This window comes from Lynx rufus, unplaced genomic scaffold, assembly GCF_022079265.1.
Source record: "Lynx rufus isolate CCGP_SWC_20201006 ecotype Redwood Valley unplaced genomic scaffold, mLynRuf1.p SCAF_19, whole genome shotgun sequence".
Classification (NCBI taxonomy): domain Eukaryota; kingdom Metazoa; phylum Chordata; class Mammalia; order Carnivora; family Felidae; genus Lynx; species Lynx rufus.
The window spans coordinates 3888340-3912103 of NW_025814833.1; the positions used below are offsets into that span (position 1 = coordinate 3888340).

The 23764-nt window shown below is 37.1% G+C and overlaps 1 protein-coding gene across 1 annotated transcript in view; it reads left to right on the forward strand.

The window, feature by feature from the left end:
- Window positions 1-1205: 1205 nt before the first annotated feature.
- The window catches only part of DNAAF6 (dynein axonemal assembly factor 6), a 36167-nt gene continuing 13608 nt past the window's right edge, over window positions 1206-23764 (forward strand). The window contains exons 1-4 of the mRNA XM_047081792.1: window positions 1206-1370; window positions 5274-5346; window positions 7870-7975; window positions 11204-11300. Coding sequence (XP_046937748.1) covers window positions 1206-1370; window positions 5274-5346; window positions 7870-7975; window positions 11204-11300 — 441 coding nt within the window. The remainder of the gene's footprint in view (window positions 1371-5273; window positions 5347-7869; window positions 7976-11203; window positions 11301-23764) is intronic.

Sequence of the window (23764 nt, forward strand, 5' to 3'; positions counted from 1 at the left end):
ATATAAACAGGAGCCTCTTTGTTTAATTTAATATGTGTCAATTATTCATTTCCATAGCAGACTACCAGACCATACTGTGAGAGAAGATTGCTTTCTCACCACTTATTTTACCTTTTGCAATTTAATGAGTTTCCAATGTAATGAGTTTTATCATTAACTTATTTAACATCATTATTAGAAGTGATATTCATGTCCAGCAAAATTAAGTTTTTAAAGGACCAACAATAGCTCACATATGTTGAGTGCTTACTATGTGCCAGGTACTGTTCCAAGCTCTTTTACATGTATTGAGCTACGTAATTCTTGTAACAACCCTATGAGGTAGCAGTATTATTATTCCTATTTTATAGGTAAGGAAAAATGGGGTTAAATGACATGCCAGTGTCACAGAGCCGGGAAGTAAATAATAGAAATCTAGGCAGCATGACACCAGAGACCTTACTCTTAACCACTATGATATACTGCTCCTATGGTAGATTTAACATTTCTTTCATACCCTTGACTTCTTCAATAAGCATTTAGATCAGTTTTATATTTAAAAAAGAAAGTCAAAATAATAGTAAAACATAAAACAGAAGGTTTGTAAAACACCATCTGCATGCAGATTGATTTTGATAGGTGATTGTACCAGCACACATTTGAAAATCCCTTTGTATTACTGTTCTAGGCACAATGCAGAAATTTTAGTGGATCGTTTAGTAACAGCACTAAAGAAGTGTTGCCAGTGAATTGATTTTATAAAATAACATTTAAAAATATTAGCAGAAGTGTAGAAAAGATTCCTATTACATTTCTGTTCAAATCATTAGCAATAGTCTTTATTCAGGTTATTCATTAAAGTCTGTGACACTTTCAAGATTTTTAAGGACTCTGAATTCCTACCCCAAATGTAACTGTAAGGACTATTTAAAAGACTGATGGTTGGTAGGATCGTAGGTAGTTGAGATTTTCCTATTTATGCTTTTAATGTATTATTTCCTCAAATTTCCATGATAAACATATACAGTGTCACTATTACAATCATAAAAACAGTTCATTTATTTTCTGTGAACTTTTCACTAAAGTCAATGAACCAACCCTCTAGAATTCTCAAATGGCAATATAATGCTAGGCATCATCAAGGGTTGATTAAAAATTTAATCTTCATGTCTTCAATGAAATAGAAAACCAAAATATCTCTCTCTGATTATATTCTTCCTCAGAATATGGAACCTGAAAATATGGAGTCTGAAAATACAGAAACCGAAAATATGGAAACTGAAAACATGGAATCTGAAAACATGGAAATTGAAACCATTTCTTCAGTTTCAGCCCTGCAAGCTCTCTCCAAGCTACTTTATCCTGAAGAGGATGATTTTGAGCCTGGACAGGTGGTCGTATACTTACAGATGAATCAATTCTGTTCATGCTAAGTTGTTAAACTGTATTTGAACAACTCATTCCAACCTTTGCTATGGGAGCAAGGCTGTGTCATCTGATACACTCACAGGAGGCTGTAGGACTGATTATTCATGAGAGTATAACCTCTAGTACATTTCTAGCAAACATAATTATATTTTTTTCTAAACTACCTGAACAGTGAATAGGAAGATAGTTCTGTAACTATGGTAGCAATAGCCACATTTTAAAATGTTTGTCATTTATATTTATGGCCAAAGAATGCTTGACAACCATTGAAATGAGTGGTAGCTAGGATTTTTAAGCCTCTAGACAGTATGTGTATAAACAAATAATTTCATCTAGACACTATTAATTAGGCCCCCATAATCAAGTTTCCTTGATTTTTTAAAATTTGTCTACACATGAAAACAGAACAGAAAATAATTTGGGCCAAATAATGGGGCAAACTAGCTTTAGCCTACTAAAACTGACTTGTGTGATACATGTTCAGATAGAGCTGTGGAATCTAATTTATTGTACAATATTTGGGATCAGGACAGGTAACCTCAGGGAGGCTTACAGCAGCAATATGGGCTTCATTTTGGGGAAGGAGAGTTCCAGAAACTGACCGGCCACTCCACAGTCACTGGCAGTATTCCCAGAATAATCAAAATACTTTTATGTAACCCCTTGCTCTCCATTCTCCTACTCCTTAGGTATCAGCAAATCTTGGCTGTCAGAGTGCTTATGTGAAGGCAAATAAAATTGGGGGCAGAAACCTCACACTATAGCAGAATATGTCAATCCGCTTTAAATTATTTTAGTGAAGTTGTTATTATGACCAGTTTGCCACAAATAAGCAATCTTCAGCGAGCAGGCATATTAATTTGCTCCTCCCCAAATTCTTTTCTTCTATTGTGTGGAAAAACAAGTATAACCTGAATATGCAGCAAATTTGGTGGCTCAGATCAACACTGGATTGATCTTGCACCATCCGGGAAGAATTAGAGGGAATGTGCAGAATCAAATAAAGACTAAGACATGCAATGAAAATAAAATGTGTAGATGGTTACTGAATCAACTTGGAGCCAGGGTTAGAAACCAAGAAGCTTTGGTCAGGCAGGAGTTACTAGGGGCCAAACAAAAATCAGGACAATAATAATAGCATTGAATACATACAACAAATAAAACATTGGAGAAAAATTTAGGAGCAATGTATCAGTGAAGTTAGGAGGGCAGGTTCATTTTTGCTGCCTGAAGCTGAAATAGAATAATGATACAGCCTGCGAAGGGTAAGGGTAGGGTTATGTCATATACAGAAAATATGTTAAATATCTGAGAAACAGCAATCTCGAATAAAGGCAAGTGAAACTTGTAACTGGAACAGATTTAGAGATAAAGATTCACCCTGGTTACAAAGCCTGTTCTCTTTGGCGTTTACGTATGGGGATGTTTATTTGCATCTAGAGGTGATTCTAGGAGAACGATGAGTGATTAGGAGAATAGAGACACTAGGATAATTTTACCAAATTGTACAATTCATAGAAGAAAATTACTGTAATAATGTATGATTCTGTATATCTGGGTTATAAACAATTTTGAGGTAATTGGTCATTCAGACACCCCTGTACAGATATCATTAGAGGATATAGAATTGGAGTATCAGAACAGTGGGAGAATAATTAATGTTTCTAATGAACTATTAAATTTTCCAGGAGAAAAATGGTTTTTCATTTTTTAACATGTATGAATCTTGATAACTGTGAAATGATTACAAGAGTGATGTGGTTTTGAAAATACTCTCTCTGAAAACAGCATTAGAACTGTTGCATACACGTTGGTTTATTTACAGTCCCCATCATGCATTAAGAATCTAGGAGATTGGGAAGAGACTGCTTTTGAAACTCAAAAGGGGATCTTAAGGCCTGTGGGAAATAATGCTCACCACTCCACAGACATTGTAAAAAAGTTGTTCTAACTCTCTTACATATTGCAAAGTGGCATGAATTGCAATGACAAATTACTCAGATAATTGGATGTGGATCCATGGTAAAGGCTGAAATGATTATTTTTATAGAGAACATTTGCAAGAGGGTTTTTAATGTTTTTATTATCCTGGTTCATCTTTTCACTTGAAATTTTTGTTTTTAATCATTTATTTTCATTAAGTTAATAAACTGCAATTCCCCCTCTGTTGTGATGTACTGATTGAATCATCACTGTGCATGGAGAGCATACTAATTTTTTTCAGGAATGTTCGAGTTTTTATTTGTATGGATTTTAATTTTCGGTGGAAGGAGTCACTCAACAAAACAAGAGGTCCTCATGTTCCAAGAAATGCTTTACTCTGATTGACTATTAGTATTCTAGTGATTAATAACTTAAGAAAAGCACCACAAGTTTATATGACCTTAGTGATTAAAAAGAAAAAAAACATACAAAATACGGTCTTGGGATTTTCACATAAAAATGCCTGTAACACTTTAACCGCAGACATAAGCACTTTTGAAGCACCTTTTGGAAAAGAATGGTTACTGTCTCAGAAACCATTGAGATGTTACAGATTAGTTTCTGATTTATAGCTGTTGGAATAGTTTAGTATAATAAAGACACAGGTGAGCTTTGCTACTGGCTTTCAAGGACAGACACTATTCCTTTTGCCCAAATAGGACATCGTAACTCTTCTATATGTCTGAAGTCTTGGGAGATAGGGGCAGGGGCCTGAGAGAAGAGAGCTAGAGATGGTAGTTTGCCAGGATGCAAGGAGATAAGACTTTTTGACTGCCAGCAATGGAGTAAATTGGAGCTGCAGAATCTGGCATCAGCAAGAACAATCAGTAAAATACTGGGGTTTTCTTGAGATATCTAAAGGCCCCTGAGAAAGACCAATGAGGCAGTTGCTGCTATGCTGAAGGTGTAATATGTGTTATACTTCAGTGAAAAAAGGAAAATTGTTCTTGTACTGGGGAGTAGAGTGGCAGCCCTGTGGGGGTATGTTTCCTTGCACAAAGGATGGCAAAATCAACTCGTAAGATGACTGAAGTGGTTTAGCATGTATTTGACGCTATTAATTGGGGGTTGCTGTTTAAATCCATTAGTTCAGTGTCATGAGGTGGTATGACGAGGAAGGGTTTCATACCCACAGTGGAAAAGAAGTAAAATCTGTTAACAGGAGTTTTGAATGAGTTCTTTGGTATGTATATACTTAAGACCCTAGCTAGTGGTTTGTTTTTGTTTCTATAAAACTTTCCCATCTGTTTCCATCTTCTACCTATGACCAGATACTGCCCAAACCCAAAATTGTCGATGCTTTTACACTAATACTTTGTTCTGACCTTCAAAGAGATGAATGTGGCTCATCCCCCTATCCGCAGGGATACATGATTCACTGGGCTGGAACTGGGGATTTAGTCTGATCAAAGACTGCCTTAGGGTCTATTAAACTAAATACTTTTTGAAAGGACAAGGAAAACACATTCTAAATAATACTTGACATCTGTCTCTCTGTTGTATAACAACAATGCTTAATTAAATAAGAAGCACTAAGGGGCGCCTGGGTGGCGCAGTCGGTTAAGCATCCGGCTTCAGCCAGGTCACGATCTCGCAGTCTGGGAGTTCGAGCCCCGCGTCAGGCTCTGGGCTGATGGCTCAGAGCCTGGAGCCTGTTTCCGATTCTGTGTCTCCCTCTCTCTCTGCCCCTTGCCCGTTCATGCTCTGTCTCTCTCTGTCCCAAAAATAAATAAACGTTGAAAAAAATATTAAAAAAAATAAAATAAATGAGAAGCACTATGAAATTTGAGATGGAAAGCTTACCAACTTTCAAGTATTATCGGTCACGTAAGTTGAACAAGTAGTAATTACAGAATGTTGGGCTTTTTTTTCTTCTCTCCCAGCCAAATTGTTCATCTGCTTTTGGAGCCATGGGTCCTGGGAATATTGGACCACCAAGAATAGAAGAGCTCAAAGGTAAGTTATTTAACAAAGCATATAGATCACTATAATTGGTATAATCTTTTCTTTGGGAGCAAAATTGTAGGGAGAGTAATATTAACACTAGGATTTGTCAGAGATGAACTCAAATAATTGTGGAAGTGATGAAGAGCCATTTACATATAAGATGATGTTTTTACTCTACTATTGTAGGTAAGTCATTTTTCTACTAATGGAAATTAATTCGCCTTAAATTATTCACATTCATTTTTTGGCATATTTCCCGAGATGTTAAACCAAGAAAGTCATGTGTGGTTAAATAACTTTTTTATTATTTAGGGTCTAGTTACCAAGTTGCTTAGCTTCTTCACTTTCTACCCTGCTATATCTGCTATATTCTGGCAATTTCACAGGATTCATTAATTCATTCAACAAATATTTATTGAAAGCCTGTTATATGCCAAGCATTATGATCATCTCTGGGACTATGATGAAGATCAAAATAGAAAGGTCTCTGCCCCCATTGAGCTTATAGTCTTTTGGAGAACACAATAAAACAAATAACGACACAATTTGATCTTACACCAAAATACTTATAAATTAAAGTCCATTTATATATGATGGGCTTTAATTATACATTAAATAGGGCAACTGATATAGTTATTTAATATATAATTAAATACATTAAGTATATAATGAAATATATTTATATTTATAATATATATTCATACTTATATAATATATTTAATTATAATACATAATATACAATACATAATTAAATATATTTAATTAAAATATATATTTATAATTAAATAATTATACATATATAAATATAATACCTATAGTTATACATATATAAATATAATACATCATACATAATTAAATATATTTAATTATAATATATATTTAATTACATATTAACTGGGTGACTTATATAGTCACAGGTCCAATAAACCAGAATAAATATTTCTGGGGATGTTTTCCCAGCATTTTGGCCTATACATTTTCATATAGTTTAACATTTTACACATCTTCAAAAATATAGAAGGCTCTAATTCTGTCATGATGACAGTTGCCAGAGTTGGATAGGGAAAGGAAAAGAAGTTCCTTCATCAATTTAGCTGATTGTAAAAGATTTCATCGGGAAAAATGTTTAAAATAATGGCTCAAATGAAGTCTGAGAGAATGATTTTAAAATTTCAGTTATTAGACTCTACATACTGAAGAATCTATTTACCTAGTTCAAGAGATGTTGGGGGGCACCTGGGTGATGCCTGGGTGGCTCCGTCGGTCGAACGTCTGACTTGGGCTCAGGTCATGATCTCGTGATTTGTGAGTTGGAGCCCCACGTCGGTCTCTGTGCTGACAGCTCAGAGCCTGGAGCCTGCTTCAGATTCTGTGTCTCCGTCTCTCTCGGCCCATCCCCTGCTTACACTCTATTTATCTCTCTCAAAAATAAATAAATGTTACCAAAAAAAATTTTTTTAAAGAGATGTTGGAAGACTAGTTCAAATTTTAATGTATTTCTATGCTGCCGGTATTTCTGACATAATGTCTAATAACCTCTAAATTCTGAGAACAATGAGTCATTTGTAACATATTTTATATAAATCTGTAATTAGGCTTCACAAAGCCCATGCTAGATAGAGGCAGATAATTTGAAAAGAGTGGCAGTATTGAAAACCTAGTAATCAAGTGCATTTCTGGGGATGCTTAAAAGGAGAACTCGAAATAATGTTCTGCACCTAATGTTGGTCTGCATTTGCTGCCCCAATAGTTGGAACAAATGTAAGCTGAGTTTTTGCATGCCTCGTTTACTTTTAAACATTTAAAGATGACATGTAGAAACCCAGGTACATGCTCAGTCCTACATAAAGGACAAGTGATAGAGATTTTCTTTGAGGCTCCCATCTGCCTGAGGAAAATACTGGATTAAAAAATGACCATTGTATCCACTGTTTTCAATTTATTTAACCAACAGTATTTTTAAAGAATTATGTCATGCTTGCATGGAAAAGGTATCAAAGAACTTCTATATAGTAATACACGATGCAAGATAAGACATTTCTACACAAATCAGATTGATTGTATGTTTGATTTGTTCTTTTACATAAATATTTTACATATGATCCTAGTATTTCTATGTATATCTATGTTCTATATGTTTCATATAAGATGTTACTTCATATATTGAGTATATATGCTATATGCATATACATATGTGCACACACACAGAGGCTGGAAAGATATACATCAGAATGCTCTCATTGATTATCTTGGGTGGTTGGATTACAGATTATTTATTTTCTTCTTTTTGCTTATATGTTGTTTCTAAATTTTCTCAATTATTATTATAATTTTACGACATATTGGTTGTGTATTGATTCAAAAACGTCAAGTTTTTACAAATTAAGCTTGTTTTGACCAAAAAACAAGCTAGTGGTAACAAATAGAAAATGTTTGACTTTGACGATCCCAAACTGCGTGTGAAGAACGGGAGCAATTTTGAGGGGGAAAACAGACAACAGCTTCAGCTTTATCTTCCCTTTTTTTTCACAGTCATCCCTCAAAACAGTGATGAAAATGTCGAGGATATCTGGAATCCAGAGGAAGTTCCAGAGGGAGCAGAGCACCATGACACGTGGGATGTTAGAGAAATACCAGAGTAAGTCAAATGAAGGCGGGAATGTGTTTGGGGCTGAAGTTCGATGTGTCATCCGATACCATTCTATTTTTGACAGGATTCATAAAGTAACTTCTACCACATGAAAGAGAAGACTGCAGTGACACACAGAAGCCATGTGTAATTGATAATTTTTTTTCCTTGTGGAGCAGAAACAAAGTAAAACATAACACCTCCCTTTAGTTATTATCTAACAAAAAATGAAAAATAGTCATTTCCATTACAAAATTGTATTCAGTGTCAGTAGTATAATGTGGAACTAACACTGGGAAAGAAAAGCCCATTAAATTACAAGCATTCATACAAACTAAATTATTATACCATGTTTATGTGTCAAAGACTTGCGTTTAATTACTCAATATTCAATTTCGGTAAAAGGCTATGTTCTCCCTCCGATTATCTATTATTACCTGGACCTGTTTACTAATTATTTTAGGATTCTGTTTAATATATTTTGCAAGCAGGATTGAAGCCTCACCTTGTAGCTTTTTCATTAGGAACTGTGAATATGAATTGTAAATATGGAATTTAGGATTATTAACATAAAAAGTTCCTTCACTTTGATAAAATAAATCACCCACAATTTCCAGGAACTGAAAGTGTGTTCACATTCATAATTGAAACTAATGGTTAAATACACTAAGCTTTAAATATATGTATTTTTTTATATTTTAGTTAGTTAACATACAGAGCAATATTGGTTTCAGAAGTAGAATTCAGTGATTCATCACTTACATACAACATCCGGGGCTTTAAAATAAAATCTTGATTGAGTATTTAGAATAGCTTGAAAAACAAAGGCAGTACTTACAAAATTATAATGTACTTTATAAATTCTTGAAGACTTCTATGGTAAGTGATCTGACAACTTTTCTAATTCTGACTATAAAATTGTGTCCAATGCTTTTGGGATGAGCACTGGGTGTTGTATGGAAACCAATTTGTCAATAAATTTCATATATATAAAAATAAAAAAAAATAAAAAAAATAAAAATAAAAAAAATAAAATTGTGTCCAATGTTAGAAAAAAAAAACCTTATGCTTCTATCTTCTACTTCCATTCTGAAAATGGAAACAGTGGGAGACTGCAGATAATTAACTGGAAAAAAGTATCCAACTATTGCATAAACAATGTAAAAAAAACCCTATAAACCTCATAAAAAAAGATCAAAGGGGATTTTAAAACATTTCTGTGTGCATCTTAAAAACGAAGAGAGTAAATCTCAGGTTATGTTTATACAGTGCCCACACATCCGTATAAAAGGTAAGAAGTAAGCCACTCATTTGTCATACTGTCTAATGAATGTCAAACATCCATATGTGGCAAGTTCCAAATTTGAGTAAATTTTCACTTCTCATCTTGATGTTTGATGTTCTGTAGAAATAACATCCATGAAAGCTTTAAATGAATAAGAACTCCAGTCAGGGTATGAAGAAAATTGCTTTATAAAATTTTTTAATCTTATTTTCCATTTTATGCAAGTACATTTCAAAATGTCCCAATGGGTAAAGAAGAAAATGGGTAAAGAAGTGAGCAAGCAGCTCACAAAAAAGAATCATGAGTGGCCACATGCAAAGTAAGATGGGCCTGAGCTGAGTCACTGGCCTTGGGTAGAAATGTGAGGATCTTTATTTGAGAGAGTCTTAAAGGAATATATGGTATTCAATTAGATATAATGAATGAGAGGAAAGCCTCAGAAATGATGCTGAGGGTACCAACTAGGGTGACCAGGTGAATAGTGAGGCTATTGACTGTGATTGGGAACGAAGGGAGAGGGGAAACACTGAGTTTGGTTTTGGATGTGTGGACTGTAAGGTGCCTTTGGGACATCCAGGCAAACGTAGACAGTTGGAAAATTGCATCTGGAGATGAGGAGAAAGCAGCAGCTAGAGCAAATCCATTTGGTAGTCATGGAGTGTGGATCGATACCCTTCTGTTTTGTTTTAACCTGGCTTCACCTTTGTAAATATAAGGTAAATGTTATAGTTATAGTTATAGTCTATTAAGAAAAAAGTGCCCCATATCAAATAGCTACTTATTGCTAGCCCTGTTCAAACTCAGAGAAATCCCTTTTTCATTCTTGGGGATTCCTATTTGCAAGTGGTCAGAAGTTCAACATAGTCCTTTAGTCTTCCTATCCAGAGATTTACCATTTCTTCATAAGGGTAGAATTAAATGGAAAAGATCATTTGTAAACATTTGCTTACTACATTCCACCTAAAAAGATAGGGTCCATTGTGGCTGGGTGATTCTAGAAACGATCCTGTCCCTAGGGGCCCTAATTTGGGGACAAAGAAAGATTTGTGAATTGTCATGGGTGAGGTGAAATGTCAGGAAAATCTTTCACTGGGCTAAGAACTCTGTAGGCCTAGGGGCACCTGGGTGGCTCAGTTGGTTAAGTGTCCAACTTCAGCTCAGGACATGATCTCGCAGTTCGTGAGTTCAAGCCCCATGACAGGCTCAGTGCTGACAGCTCAGAGTCTGGAGCCTGCTTCGGATTCTGTGTCTCCCTCTCTCTCTGCCCCTCCCCTGCTCATGCTCTCTCTCTCTCTCAAAAATAAATAAGCATTAAAAATTCTAAAAAAAGAACTTTGTAAGCCTAGATTGTAAACACTGCAATGTAGTTGTGCTGACTGCATTACCAGTGTTTCCATTGTAGAATTTTAGAGGCAAAAAAGATTATAGAGGTCATTGAGTTCAAACCTACCCTTCTCCCCACGACTTTGTGACTTGACCAAGGTCACACAGTTAATGACAGAAAAAGTACTAAACCTGGATTTTCTAACTCTACTCTGTGGCTTCAATTTAGCAGAGGAGGATTTTTATCTATCCATCAAACCCTGGGTTATGGGCCTACTATTTTTCTGAGCCATCGTTTTCCAGGAAGAAAAAAAAGAACTTTTTTTCCCTTCTACTTTTAATCGTCTTAGAAGTTCCCTTAACCCATTTTATTTGTATAGCTCTAAAACAGTTAAGGTTAATTTTTCGAAAATAAGTAGATACAATATAAATCCTGATTTACAGCGTTAGGTATTTTTGACTGTATTTCTAGACTTCTATTTCTTTATGTTCTGCTATATGCCCGAAAAACTGTCAGAACTTTATTTTTTGTAATAGCATGTACCCGTAGTTTCTAGTTTTTTTGCCCTGTGAGAAAATTGCTCTTTCTTTTGAGTCTCTGTATCATTGACTCCTTTTTTTTTTTCCAGGTATGAGATTATATTCAAACAGCAGGTGGGAACTGAGGATATGTTCCTAGGATTTTCGAGAAAAGACTCTTCAACAGCATGTTGTGAAGATCTAGTGGTGAGCTTCTCTCCATTTTCCATATGACCATTATGGCTAAATTGACTGACTGTTTTACACATAATACCATAGGCAAGGCAGTAAACTCTTTAAAAATAATGGTTGCTATATTTTAGGCACTAATGGAATAATGGGATTGATAGTTTGAAATTGGTAAACATGTACAAAATAAACTCCATTTACACATATGGGTAAGATTTACAAATAAACATAGTAGAATCATATGACATAATACACTATTTCTAGCCCTATTAAAACTTCCATTTGGGATGCCTGGGTAGTTTAGTTAATTGAGCATATGACTCTTGTTTAAGGCTTAGGTCATAATCCCAGGGTCATGGGATCAAGCCCCATATCAGGCTCCATGCTGAGCATGGAGCCTACTTAAGATTCTCTCTCTGCCCCTCCCCCCTCTCATGCTCTCTCTCTAAACAAAACAAAACAAAACAAAAACCTACTCATTCCAATTGGACTGAATTTTCTTTCATCCTAGTTCTGTTCAATGAATGCCATCTGATTGGTTATTAACTTATGATGAGTTGATGGCAACCAGAATGAAATCTTCCCTTCCCTGAATCTCTCTTACTTCTTCTAATGACTCAGCTTATAATGGTGAGATTTAAAAAGGGAATTTTTCTTAAATTTTGGATCTGAACTTCTGATTTAAAACTCTAAAAAGATGTATAAAATGTTACTTGACTCCCTTATCCAAATGATTCTATTTCTATGTAATAATAATACAATACCAATGACATCAATGAGATCACCTTACTTTTGCTTATTTGAGCCTCGTAATGATCTTGTTGAAAAGTCTGGACCTACCTAAGAGTGTGGAATGCAACTCTTTTTGGTAGCATATACTAGTAATTCTGGTCTGGAGAATTTTTTTTCCCTGAGATCAGGGACTATACATATATCTTTCCCCCTCTCTCATAATACTCTACATTATAGAGTACTGAGGTGCCCATTGGAGATGCTTAATATTTTTTCCTTAAGCAAATGATAAATGGTATCTCTCTGTTGCATGAACTTCAGGTTTTCTCTTATTAGCAAAATCTAAGACATTCAATTGAATCAAGTAACATAATGGGAATAGCGAGTTTAAGTACCTCAGGAGATTTTTCACATTCTAATGAGTTAAGGTTTCAAGTGATCTTGAAGTAATTAGCTCCCAGGGTTTTACCAGTAATATCCCAATTCCTCTCTTTTAAATAACTGTAAAATAACATTTTTGATGTCTAGTATTGAGGATTGCTATAAACTCTGGAGGAATTCCAGGCCCTAAGTAAATAACTGTTGTGAGCCTTTCCATTTCTCTCCTGTAAAACGCTACTAGTATTAATAATAAAGGTATCCTGAATGAAGACTCTTGGAACCCAAATTGTACCTCAGAGTACTATACAATTTATGTAAAACTCAACAAGTATAAGCAGAAGAAGACCTGATCTCTTCCTTTAATGAACTTCTAATTGACTGGGGAGAAAGCACTAACATAAATGAAATCATCTTATTATTAACAATGAAACTCAATGTTGACAGTTTTAAGTCTACCAGGAGTTTAGAAGGTTTGGCTGAGGCACGGATGGCACTGAATGGAAGCCGCATGAAATATTTGTTGGTGCTATGGCACCTCACCAAATGTATACTGTTCTTTTTCTCTGTCTTTCTTTTCATACATTCAGTCTTTAAACACTTAGTACCATTGCATACCAGGCACTGTTCTAAGTACTAGGGATACAAAGATAAATAAGATACAGTCAATTACCCTCAAGGAATTTATAGTAAAGGGGATGGAAGACTAACAAATCATTGCAATCCAATATGGTAAGTACATATTTAGAGGCATATACCAGGTACATGGTGACATAAAGTGGAAAGAGATCAACACCTGGTGGACAGGATTTTTCCAGTGGACAACATTCCAAGAAGGGCATTCCAAGCAGAGGTAAGGCACATGGGAAGGTATCTAGGCATGAAATAGCCTGGCCTATTTGAGTAAGCTGTGCGTATAAGAATAATAAAGAGTAATTGTGGACAGTGGTGTACTGGTAAGCTGAATCTCAAAAAAGAGGAAAAAAATCCCTGATTTGTAGCTTAAATTTTATCCTATAAGCACGTTAATGGTGATATCCACTATCGTTGCTTAACCCCACTGGTAAGACTTGGACTGAAGAGGTTGTCGACTGCATCTCAAGTATTTCTTCCTCAAATGTATAAGCTTATTATTCCTGTTGATAATATAGCATTTTCTCAGATCTAAGACATCATCAAATTGTAATCATGCCACTTAATAAAAAAAGGAGCAATAAGTATACTACCACGTTAAATGTACACATTGGTTGTGTGATGCATCCCAGTATCAGAAACACTAAAATGTGGGGGGAATTACACCTTAGAATTGGCCAAATTTCTTATTCGGGGGCTGGACCTGGTCTCTATATAACAATCCAAACCAGAGACTTCAAAAAGAAGACCTCTGTTTAAGCTGAAGAGGATAGTAACACAAACAATCTGTTTAAGTACAAGAAGGGATTTGGGATCTAAAAATTCAGGCGGACCTGGGATTTATACCTGGGATGCAGGGCTAGTTCAATATCCACAAAGCAATTAACATGATTCATCACGTCAATAAAAGAAAGGACAAGAACCATATGATCCTCTCAATAGATGCAGAGAAAGCATTTGACAAAATACAGCATCCTTTCTTGATAAAAACCCTCAAGAAAGTAGGGATAGAAGGATCATACCTCGAGATGATAAAAGCCATATATGAGCAACCCAACACTAATATCATCCTCAGTGGGGAAAAACTGAGAGCTTTCCCCCTAAGGTCAGGAACAAGACAGGGATGTCCACTCTCGCCACTGTTATTCAACACAGTATTGGAAGTCTTAGCCTCTGCAATCAGACAACACAAAGAAATAAAATGCATCCAAATTGGCCAGGAGGAGGTCAAACTTTTACTCTTCGCAGAGGACATGATACTCTATATGGAAAACCCAAAAGATTCAACCAAAAAACTGCTGGAACTGATGCATGAATTCAGCAAAGTTGCAGGATATAAAATCAATGCACAGAAATCGATTGCATTTCTGTACACCAACAATGAAGCAACAGAAAGAGAAATCAAGGAATCGATCCCATTTACCATTGCACCAAAAACCATAAAATACCTAGGAATAAATCTAACCAAAGAGGTGAAAAATCTGTACACTGAAAACTATAGAAAGCTGATGAAAGAAATTGAAGAAAACACAAAGAAATAGGAAAAGATTCCATGCTCCTGGATAGGAAGAACAAATATAGTTAAAATGTCGATACTACCTAAAGCAATCTACATATTCAATGCGATCCCTATCAAAGTAACACCAGCATTCTTCACAGAGCTAGACCAAATAATCCTAAAATTTTATGGAACCAGAAAAGAACCCAAATAGCCAAAGCAATCTTGAAAAAGAAAACCAAAGCAGGAGGCATCACAATCCCAGACTTCAAGCTATACTACAAAGCTGTAATCATCAAGACAGTATGGTACTGGCACAAGAACAGATACTCAGATCAATGGAATAGAATAGAGAACCCAGAAATGGACCCACAAACGTATGGCCAACTAATCTTGACAAAGCAGGAAAGAATATCCACTGGAATAAAGACAGTCTCTTCAGCAAGTGGTGCTGGGAAAACTGGACAGCGACATGCAGAAGAATGAACCTGGACCACTTTCTTACACCATACACAAAAATAAACTCAAAATGGATGAAAGACCTCAATGTAAGACAGGAAGCCATCAAAATGCTCGAGGAGAAAGCAGGCAAAAACCTCTTTGATCTTGCCCGCAGCAATTTCTTACTGAACACGTCTCCAGAGGCAAGGGAAACAAAAGCAAAAATGAACTACTGGGACCTCATCAAAATAAAAAGCTTCTGCACAGCGAAGGAAACAACCAGCAACCTAAAAGGCTACCAACAGAATGGGAGAAGATATTTGTAAATGACATATCAGATAAAGGGTTAGTATCCAAAATCTACAAAGAACTTATCAAACTCAACACCCAAAAAACAAATAATCCAGTGAAGAAATGGGCAAAAGACATGAATAGACACTTCTCCAAAGAAGACATCCAGATGGCCAACCGACACATGAAAAAATGCTCAACATCACTGATCATCAGGGAAATACAAATCAAAACCGCAATGAGATACACCTTACACCTGTCAGAATGGCTAACATTAACAGCTCAGGCAACAACAGATGTTGGCGAGGATGTGGAGAAAGAGGATCTCTTTTGCATTGTTGGTGGGAATGAAAGCTGGTGCAGCCACTCTGGAAAACAGTATGGAGGTTGCTCAAAAAACTAAAAATAGAACTACCCTACGACCCAGCAATTGCACTACTAGGCATTTATCCAAGGGATACAGGTGTGCTGTTTCGAAGGGACACATGCACCCCCATGTTTATAGGAGCACTATCAACAGTAGCCAAAGTATGGAAAGAGCCAAATGTCCACCGATGGATGAATGGATAAAGAAGATGTGGTATACACACACACACACACACACACACACACACACACACACACACAATGGAGTATTACTCGGCAATCAAAAAGAATGAAATCTTGCCATTTGCAACTACGTGGATGGAACTGGAGGGTATTATGCTAAGTGAAATTAGTCAGAGAAAGACAAAAATCATATGACTTCACTCATATGAGGACTTTAAGAGACAAAACAGATGAACATAAGGGAAGGGAAACAAAAATAATATAAAAACAGGGAGGGGGGACAAAACAAAAGAGACTCATAAATATGGAGAAGAAACTGAGGGTTGCTGGAGGGGTTGTGGGGGGGGATGGGCTAAATGGGTAAGGGGTACTAAGGAATCTACTGAAATCATTGCTTCACTATATACTAACTAATTTGGATGTAAATTTTAAAAAATAAAAAATAAAGTTTAATAAAAAAATTCACGAGGACCACCCCTTCCTTTACCCTCTCCAGCCTCCAAATAAGAAAATAAGATTTATGAGTCTTAAAGCAATTGTCCTAAACAAAATTCTCAGTTAGGAATATGCATGTCTTCAGCAAACCTTTCATTCTTTCCTTCTAACCCCAAGCCAAGGAGCTCCATTATCCAAATCATGCCTGCTGCTCCACTCCCCGAGTTCATAGCTACCAAGCTTCTTTGCCTTAATCTATATTTAGGCATTTAATGTTTTAAGTAAAAATTGTATGTATTTAAGGCGAAGTGTACAACATGATGATATGATACACGTATACATAGTGAAATTACTGTAGTCAAGCTAATTAACATATCCTGTCCTCACCCACTTAGCATTGTGTGTGTGTGCATTATGTGTGTGTATGTGTGTGTGTTTGTGTGTGTGTGCATGTGTGTGGTTGAGAGTACCTGAAATCTACTCTCTTAGCAGATACCCAGTATTCAATACGGTATTAGTAATTATAGTCATCATGCTGTACATTAATTTTACAGCTACATCTAGGTTTGCAGGGTTTTTTTTTTTTGTTTTTAGCTGCCAACCATTTACTTCAAACAAAATTCCATGAGAAAACCCAACATATAAAACACATAAAAGTACCCCTGCCTTGGTTAAAAGGGTACTATCACCATGAGACAGCTCCTAGGAGAAAAACTGGGCCTCTTTGGAACATGGTTTAAAAGATGCTTATCTAGGCTTTTCTCCTTGTAGTACAGTTGAGAAAATAAGGTCAAGCTTGCAAGGTATCAAATACTCATATAAATTAATGGAAGAATAATAAAAGAGCCAGAAGGCTTTTTCCTCCTTGGTAACACTATGTTTTTCTTTAAGCCTCATGAGTATAATGCCTCTGTCTTGTTCTATTTTATTTTTAATTTTCTCTTTTGTTCTCTATACTTTCCATCCGTTCCCACAAGCATCCCACTATCAGGGGTTTGATATATATCCTTGAATACGTATTTACCATTGTTTGCTATGTGTTTTTTTTTTAATGTTTACTTATTTGTTTTGAGAGAAAGAGAGCGAGCCGGGGAGAGGCAGAGAGAGAGAAGGAGACAGAATCCCAAGCAGCTTCCGCGCTATCACTGCAGAGCCTGATGCAGGGCTCGGACCCACGAACCATGAGATCATGACCCGAGCTGAGATCAAGAGTCCGATGCTTAACTGAGCCACCCAGGCGCCCCGCTATATTTTTTAATTTAACAAATACTTATTGAACACTTGCCATAGGCCAGATACTCAGTATATAGTGTTGACAAAATAGATAAGTTTCTCCTTTTAACGAGCTTACTGTCAAGACATCAAGTAGTCCATAAGCAGCAGCAGACTTCCATAGATCCATCCAATAAGGAAACAGTGAGCCCCAATGCATATAGTTGATTATTTACACAGGCAGCATAAGCAAGATCAGTATAGTGTCATCTCCCTTTGCCCCACAGGACAACATCAAACTAAAGTGGCCAGATGACAGGTGACACAGGCAGTAGGACACTCTGTTGCTAAAGGGCAAACTCTAGACTGTAGCTGAACTATTTTATAGCCTGCATCTATAGCCAAGAGAAGGGAGACAGAAAGCCCTTCTGCCTTATGGGAACCAGGGAGTAGGGTGAGAAACGGCCTCCCACAAGATAAGGAGCCTCCCACAAGGTAGAAAGACAGATAGGAAACAGATGTGAGGCAACTCCTCACAAGACTGTCTACCTTCCCACGTTCCAAGAGGATCACAGGATGTCCTGCCAAGACTTGGGGCAGGCTGTAGTGGAATCTTGCATATGTGGCCTATGGGGATAGTGCAAGGTCACTGGGGTGCCATGGCAGAGCCATCTCCCTACATTCACAGTCTACAAGTAAACGTTTTTATCCAGATTGTTTTCACTTAACATGAAATAATAATAATAATAATAATAATAATAGCAAAGCAATTTGTATAATGCTTACTATGTGTTAGGCATTTCTCTGTAAACTTTGCATATAGCAAATCATTAATCCCCGCATTGACCCTATGAAATAGGTGCTCTTATTTTCATTTTACAGATGAGGTTGCTGAAGCACAAAGAAGTTAAGTGGCTTGCTTAAGGTCACACACTTAGAATCTGGTAGAACTATGATTTGAACCCAAACAATTTGAATTTGATAGAAGTGTGTATAAAGTGATATGGGTGCAAAGAAGTAGTCCAAGCAGACTTCACAATACAGGTGGCATTTTGCCTGGACATTTGTTTTTTTGTTTTTGTTTTGTTTTGTTTTGTTTTGTTTTTAGCGATAAGAATTTATTTATGTATTTATTTATTTTTAATGTATGAAATTTATTATCAAATTGGTTTCCATACAACACCCAGTGCTCATCCCAAAAGGTGCCCTCCTCAATACTCATCACCCACCCTCCCCTCCCTCCCACCCCCCATCAACCCTCAGTTTGTTCTCAGTTTTTAAGAGTCTCTTATGCTTTGGCTCTCTCCCACTCTAACCTCTTTTTTTTTTCCTTCCCCTCCCCCATGGGTTTCTGTTAAGTTTCTCAGGATCCACATAAGAGTGAAACCATACGGTATCTGTCTTTCTCTGTATGGCTTATTTCACTTAGCATTACACTCTCCAGTTCCATCCACGTTGCTACAACGGGCCATATTTTGTTCTTTCTCATTGCCACGTAGTACTCCATTGTGTATATAAACCACAATTTATCCATTCATCAGTTGATGGACATTTAGGCTCTTTCCATAATTTGGCTATTGTTGAGAGTGCTGCTATGAACATCGGGGTACAAGTGCCCCTATGCATCAGTACTCCTGTATCCCTTGGGTAAATTCCTAGCAGTGCTATTGCTGGGTCATAGGGTAGGTCTATTTTTAATTTTTTGAGGAACCTCCACACCGTTTTCCAGAGTGGCTGTACCAGTTTGGATTCCCACCAACAGTGCAAGAGGGTTCCCGTTTCTCCACATCCTCTCCAGCATCTATAGTCTCCTGATTTGTTCATTTTGGCCACTCTGACTGACCTGAGGTGGTATCTGAGTGTGGTTTTGATTTGTATTTCCCTGATAAGGAGCGACGTTGAGCATCTTTTCATGGGCCTGTTGGCCATCTGGATGTCTTCTTTAGAGAAGTGTCTACTCATGTTTTCTGCCCATTTCTTCACTGGGTTATTTGTTTTTTGGGTGTGGAGTTTGGTGAGCTCTTTATAGATTTTGGATACTAGCCCTTTGTCCAATATGTCATTTGCAAATATGTTTTCCCATTCCGTTGGTTGCCTTTTAGTTTTGTTGGTTGTTTCCTTTGCTGTGCAGAAGCTTTTTATCTTCATGAGGTCCCAATGGTTCATTTTTGCTTTTAATTCCCTTGCCTTTGGGGATGTGTCAAGTAAGAAATTGCTGCGGCTGAGGTCAGAGAGGTCTTTTCCTGCTTTCTCCTCTAAGGTTTTGATGGTTTCCTGTCTCACATTCAGGTCCTTTATCCATTTTGAGTTTATTTTTGTGAATGGTGTGAGAAAGTGGTCTAGTTTCATTCTTCTGCATGTTGCTGTCCAGTTCTCCCAGCACCATTTGTTAAAGAGGCTGTCTTTTTTCCATTGGATATTCTTTCCTGCTTTGTCAAAGATGAGTTGGCCATACGTTTCTGGGTCTAGTTCTGGGGTTTCTATTCTATTCCATTGGTCTGTGTGTCTGTTTTTGTGCCAATACCATGCTGTCTTGATGATGACAGCTTTGTAGTAGAGGCTAAAGTCTGGGATTGTGATGCCTCCTGCTTTGGTCTTCTTCTTCAAAATTCCTTTGGCTATTCGGGGCCTTTTGTGGTTCCATATGAATTTTAGGATTGCTTGTTCTAGCTTGGAGAAGAATGCTGGTGCAATTTTGATTGGGACTGCATTGAATGTAGATAGCTTTGGGTAGTATTGACATTTTAACAATATTTATTCTTCCAATCCATGAGCACAGAATGTTTTTGCATTTCTTTGTATCTTCTTCAATTTCCTTCATAAGCTTTCTATAGTTTTCAGCATATGGATCTTTTACATCTTTGGTTAGGTTTATTCCTAGGTATTTTATGCTTCTTGGTGCAATTGTGAATGGGATCAGTTTCTGTATTTGTCTTTCTGTTGCTTCATTGTTAGTGTATAAGAATGCAACTGATTTCTGTACATTGATTTTGTATCCTGCAACTTTGCTGAATTCATGTATCAGTTCTAGCAGACTTTTGGTGGAGTCTATCGGATTTTCCATGTATAATATCATGTCATCTGCAAAAAGTGAAAGCTTGACTTCATCTTTGCCAATTTTGATGTCTTGATTTCCTTTTGTTGTCTGATTGCTGATGCTAGAACTTCCAGCACTATGTTAAACAACAGCGGTGAGAATGGACATCCCTGTCGTGTTCCTGATCTCAGGGGGAAAGGTCTCAGTTTTTCCCCATTGAGGACGATATTAGCTGTGGGCTTTTCATACATGGCTTTTACGATGTTTAAGTATGTTCCTTCTATCCCGACTTTCTTGAGGGTTTTTATTAAGGAACGATGCTGAATTTTGTCAAATGCTTTTTCTGCATCGATTGACAGGATCATATGGTTCTTATCTTTTCTTTTATTAATGTGATGTATCACATTGGTTGATTTGCGAATGTTGAACCAGCCCTGCATCCCAGGGATGAATCCCACTTGATCATGGTGAATAATTCTTTTTATAAGCTGTTGAATTCGATTTGCTAGTATCTTATTGAGAATTTTGGCATCCATATTCATTAGGGATATTGGCCTGTAGTTCTCTTTTTTTACTGGGTCTCTGTCTGGTTTAGGAATCAAAGTAATACTGGCTTCATAGAATGAGTCTGGAAGTTTTCCTTCCCTTTCTATTTTTTGGAATAGCTTGAGAAGGATAGGTATTATCTCTGCTTTAAATGTCTGGTAGAATTCCCCTGGGAAGCCATCTGGTCCTGGACTCTTATTTGTTGGGAGATTTTTGATGACTGATTCAATTTCTTCGCTGGTTATTGGTCTGTTCAAGCTTTCTATTTCCTCCAGTTTGAGTTTTGGAAGTGTTTGGGTGTTTAGGAATTTGTCCATTTCTTCCAGGTTGTCCAGTTTGTTGGCATATAATTTTTCATAGTATTCCCTGATAATTGCTTATATTTCTGAAGGATTGGTTGTAATAATTCCATTTTAATTCATGATTTTATCTATTTGGGTTATCTCCCTTTTCTTTTTGAGAAGCCTGGCTAGAGGTTTATCAATTTTGTTTATTTTTTCAAAAAACCAACTCTTGGTTTAATTGATCTGCTCTACATTTTTTTTAGATTTTATAGTGTTTATTTCTGCTCTGATCTTTATTATTTCTCTGCTTCTGCTGGATGCCTGGACATTTGAAGTCCATAATAGTTTGTCAGGGTGGAAAAGCTCTCTGAGAAGAGTAAGCAGCAGCATGAGAAAGGCATAGTGCTATGAAAGCATATGATGTGTTTTGAGAGCATTTGTGATGTTCTTGGAACCCCAGAATGCACTGGCATGGAGTAATACAAGATAAAACAGAATAAGCAGCTTGGAGCTAGTTGGAAAAGCCCTTGAAGGTCATACCATGTGCTTTGGACTGATTGCGTCCCCCTGAAGTTCATATTTTGAAGCTCTAACCCCCACTGTAATGGTATTTGGAGATGGAACCTTTGAGAGGTAATTAGGTTTAGATAAGGTCACAAGGGTGGGGCTGGCATGATGATATTAGTGCATTTATACAAAGATACCAGAGAGCTTGCTCTGCTTGGTTTCTTTCTGGGCCATGTGAGCACCCTGTGAGAAGGCAGCTTTCTGCAAGTAGAGAAAAGAGCTGTCACCGGAAACCAACCATACTCGCACGTCTGGCATGCTCAGAATTCCAGTCTGTAGTATTGTGTTATGGCAGCCCCAACAGACTAAGACACCGTGAATTGTGAACTTTTGTGGGCATTAGAGTTACTAAACATTTTAAAGAAGGTGAGTTAAACAATTAGATGTGGCATTTCATAACAACTCTAGTGGCAGATTATCGAGAATTTGGCAGAGATGATGGTAGGAGATGAGTGCGAGTTAGGGAGATTGGTGTTAGGAAAACCAATTGATAGACAATATCACTAATTCAGGTGAGAGAGGTAGGCCCCTGGCGGGTGGCAGTAGGGATAGAGAGCAAGGTAGATATTTAAGAAGTAGTATTGATAAGATTTATTTTTTTAATGTAATTTATTGTCAAGTTAGCTAACATACAGTGTCTACAGCGTGCTCTTGGCTTCAAAAGTAGATTCCCATGATTCATTGCCTACATACAACACCCAGTGCTCATACCAACAAGTGCCCTCCTCAATATCCATCACCCATTTTCCCCTCTCCTCTGCTACCCCATCAAACCTCAGTTTGTTCTCTGCATTTAAGAGTCCTTTATGGTTTGCCTCCCTCTGTGTTTGAAACTATATTTCCCCTTCCCTTCCCCCATGGTCTTCTGTTAAGTTTCTAGAATTCCACATATGGAAAGTTGTCAAATGGGATATGTAAGGGAGAAATAGGAGTCAAGAGTTCTAGTTTGGGTGACTGGGTAAATGGTGATGACATGAATCAAGATAGGGGAATGTGAAGTGGTTTGTCTCTGGATGGTAGTCTTAGAGATGGTTTTTATTTCTTTTTGTTCATCTGAATTTTACACTTTATTTACAATTACCATTTATTACTTCTGGAATAAGAGTAAACAGCTTTGTTTTTGGTATGGGGATCAGGAATGCAATGCAAAAGAAAGAAGACAAAGTTCTAAGAGAAATATATTAAGTTTGGGTTATATTCAGTTTGAACTGCCTATAAGAAATCTTGCTGGAAGTGTCCAAGGCTGTTAGAAATATAAATCCATGTGAAACTCAAAGACGGGGACTGGAGATGTTGATTTTCAGAATTGGTGTTCTCTGAGGGGTTAGAATATACTACCACAGAGTACTGGCTTTGCATTGGGCTTGAAATAAAGGATAACTGATCTTAAGTAGCACATGTATGCTTGGAGAGGGGGAGGTATTGAGAGGGACACTAGGAAACTTGCAGAAATGGGACTGAGGACAGAATACATAGCCCTTGGGATGGGGTCAACATTCAGAGACAGAGTTCAAACAGAGGCACTGGAAATTCTCACTCCAGTTCCAAGCCAGGTATCAAAAACCAAGAGGAATCAGATCAATGAAGTGACGTTGACTCTGGGTCATGGCTTTAGAGATAAAAACAATGTTGATGAGAGAAGCCAAACATGTGTAATAGAAACAATGTGGCAAAGAATAGGGAACAGCCTACCCTTGAGAAATAGGGCTCACTGAAGTACCTGACCTCTTGGATGTCAGTTGGGGGCCATGGAAAAAGAAACTTCAGGTGTCAAAGGTATGGAGGAAGATAGCCTGTCTTCCCCCAGAGGACTACTTGTGGTAAGAAGGGGTATGCGTGCAGTGGGGAAGTAGGTCAGTGGATTCCCATTTTCACCCAT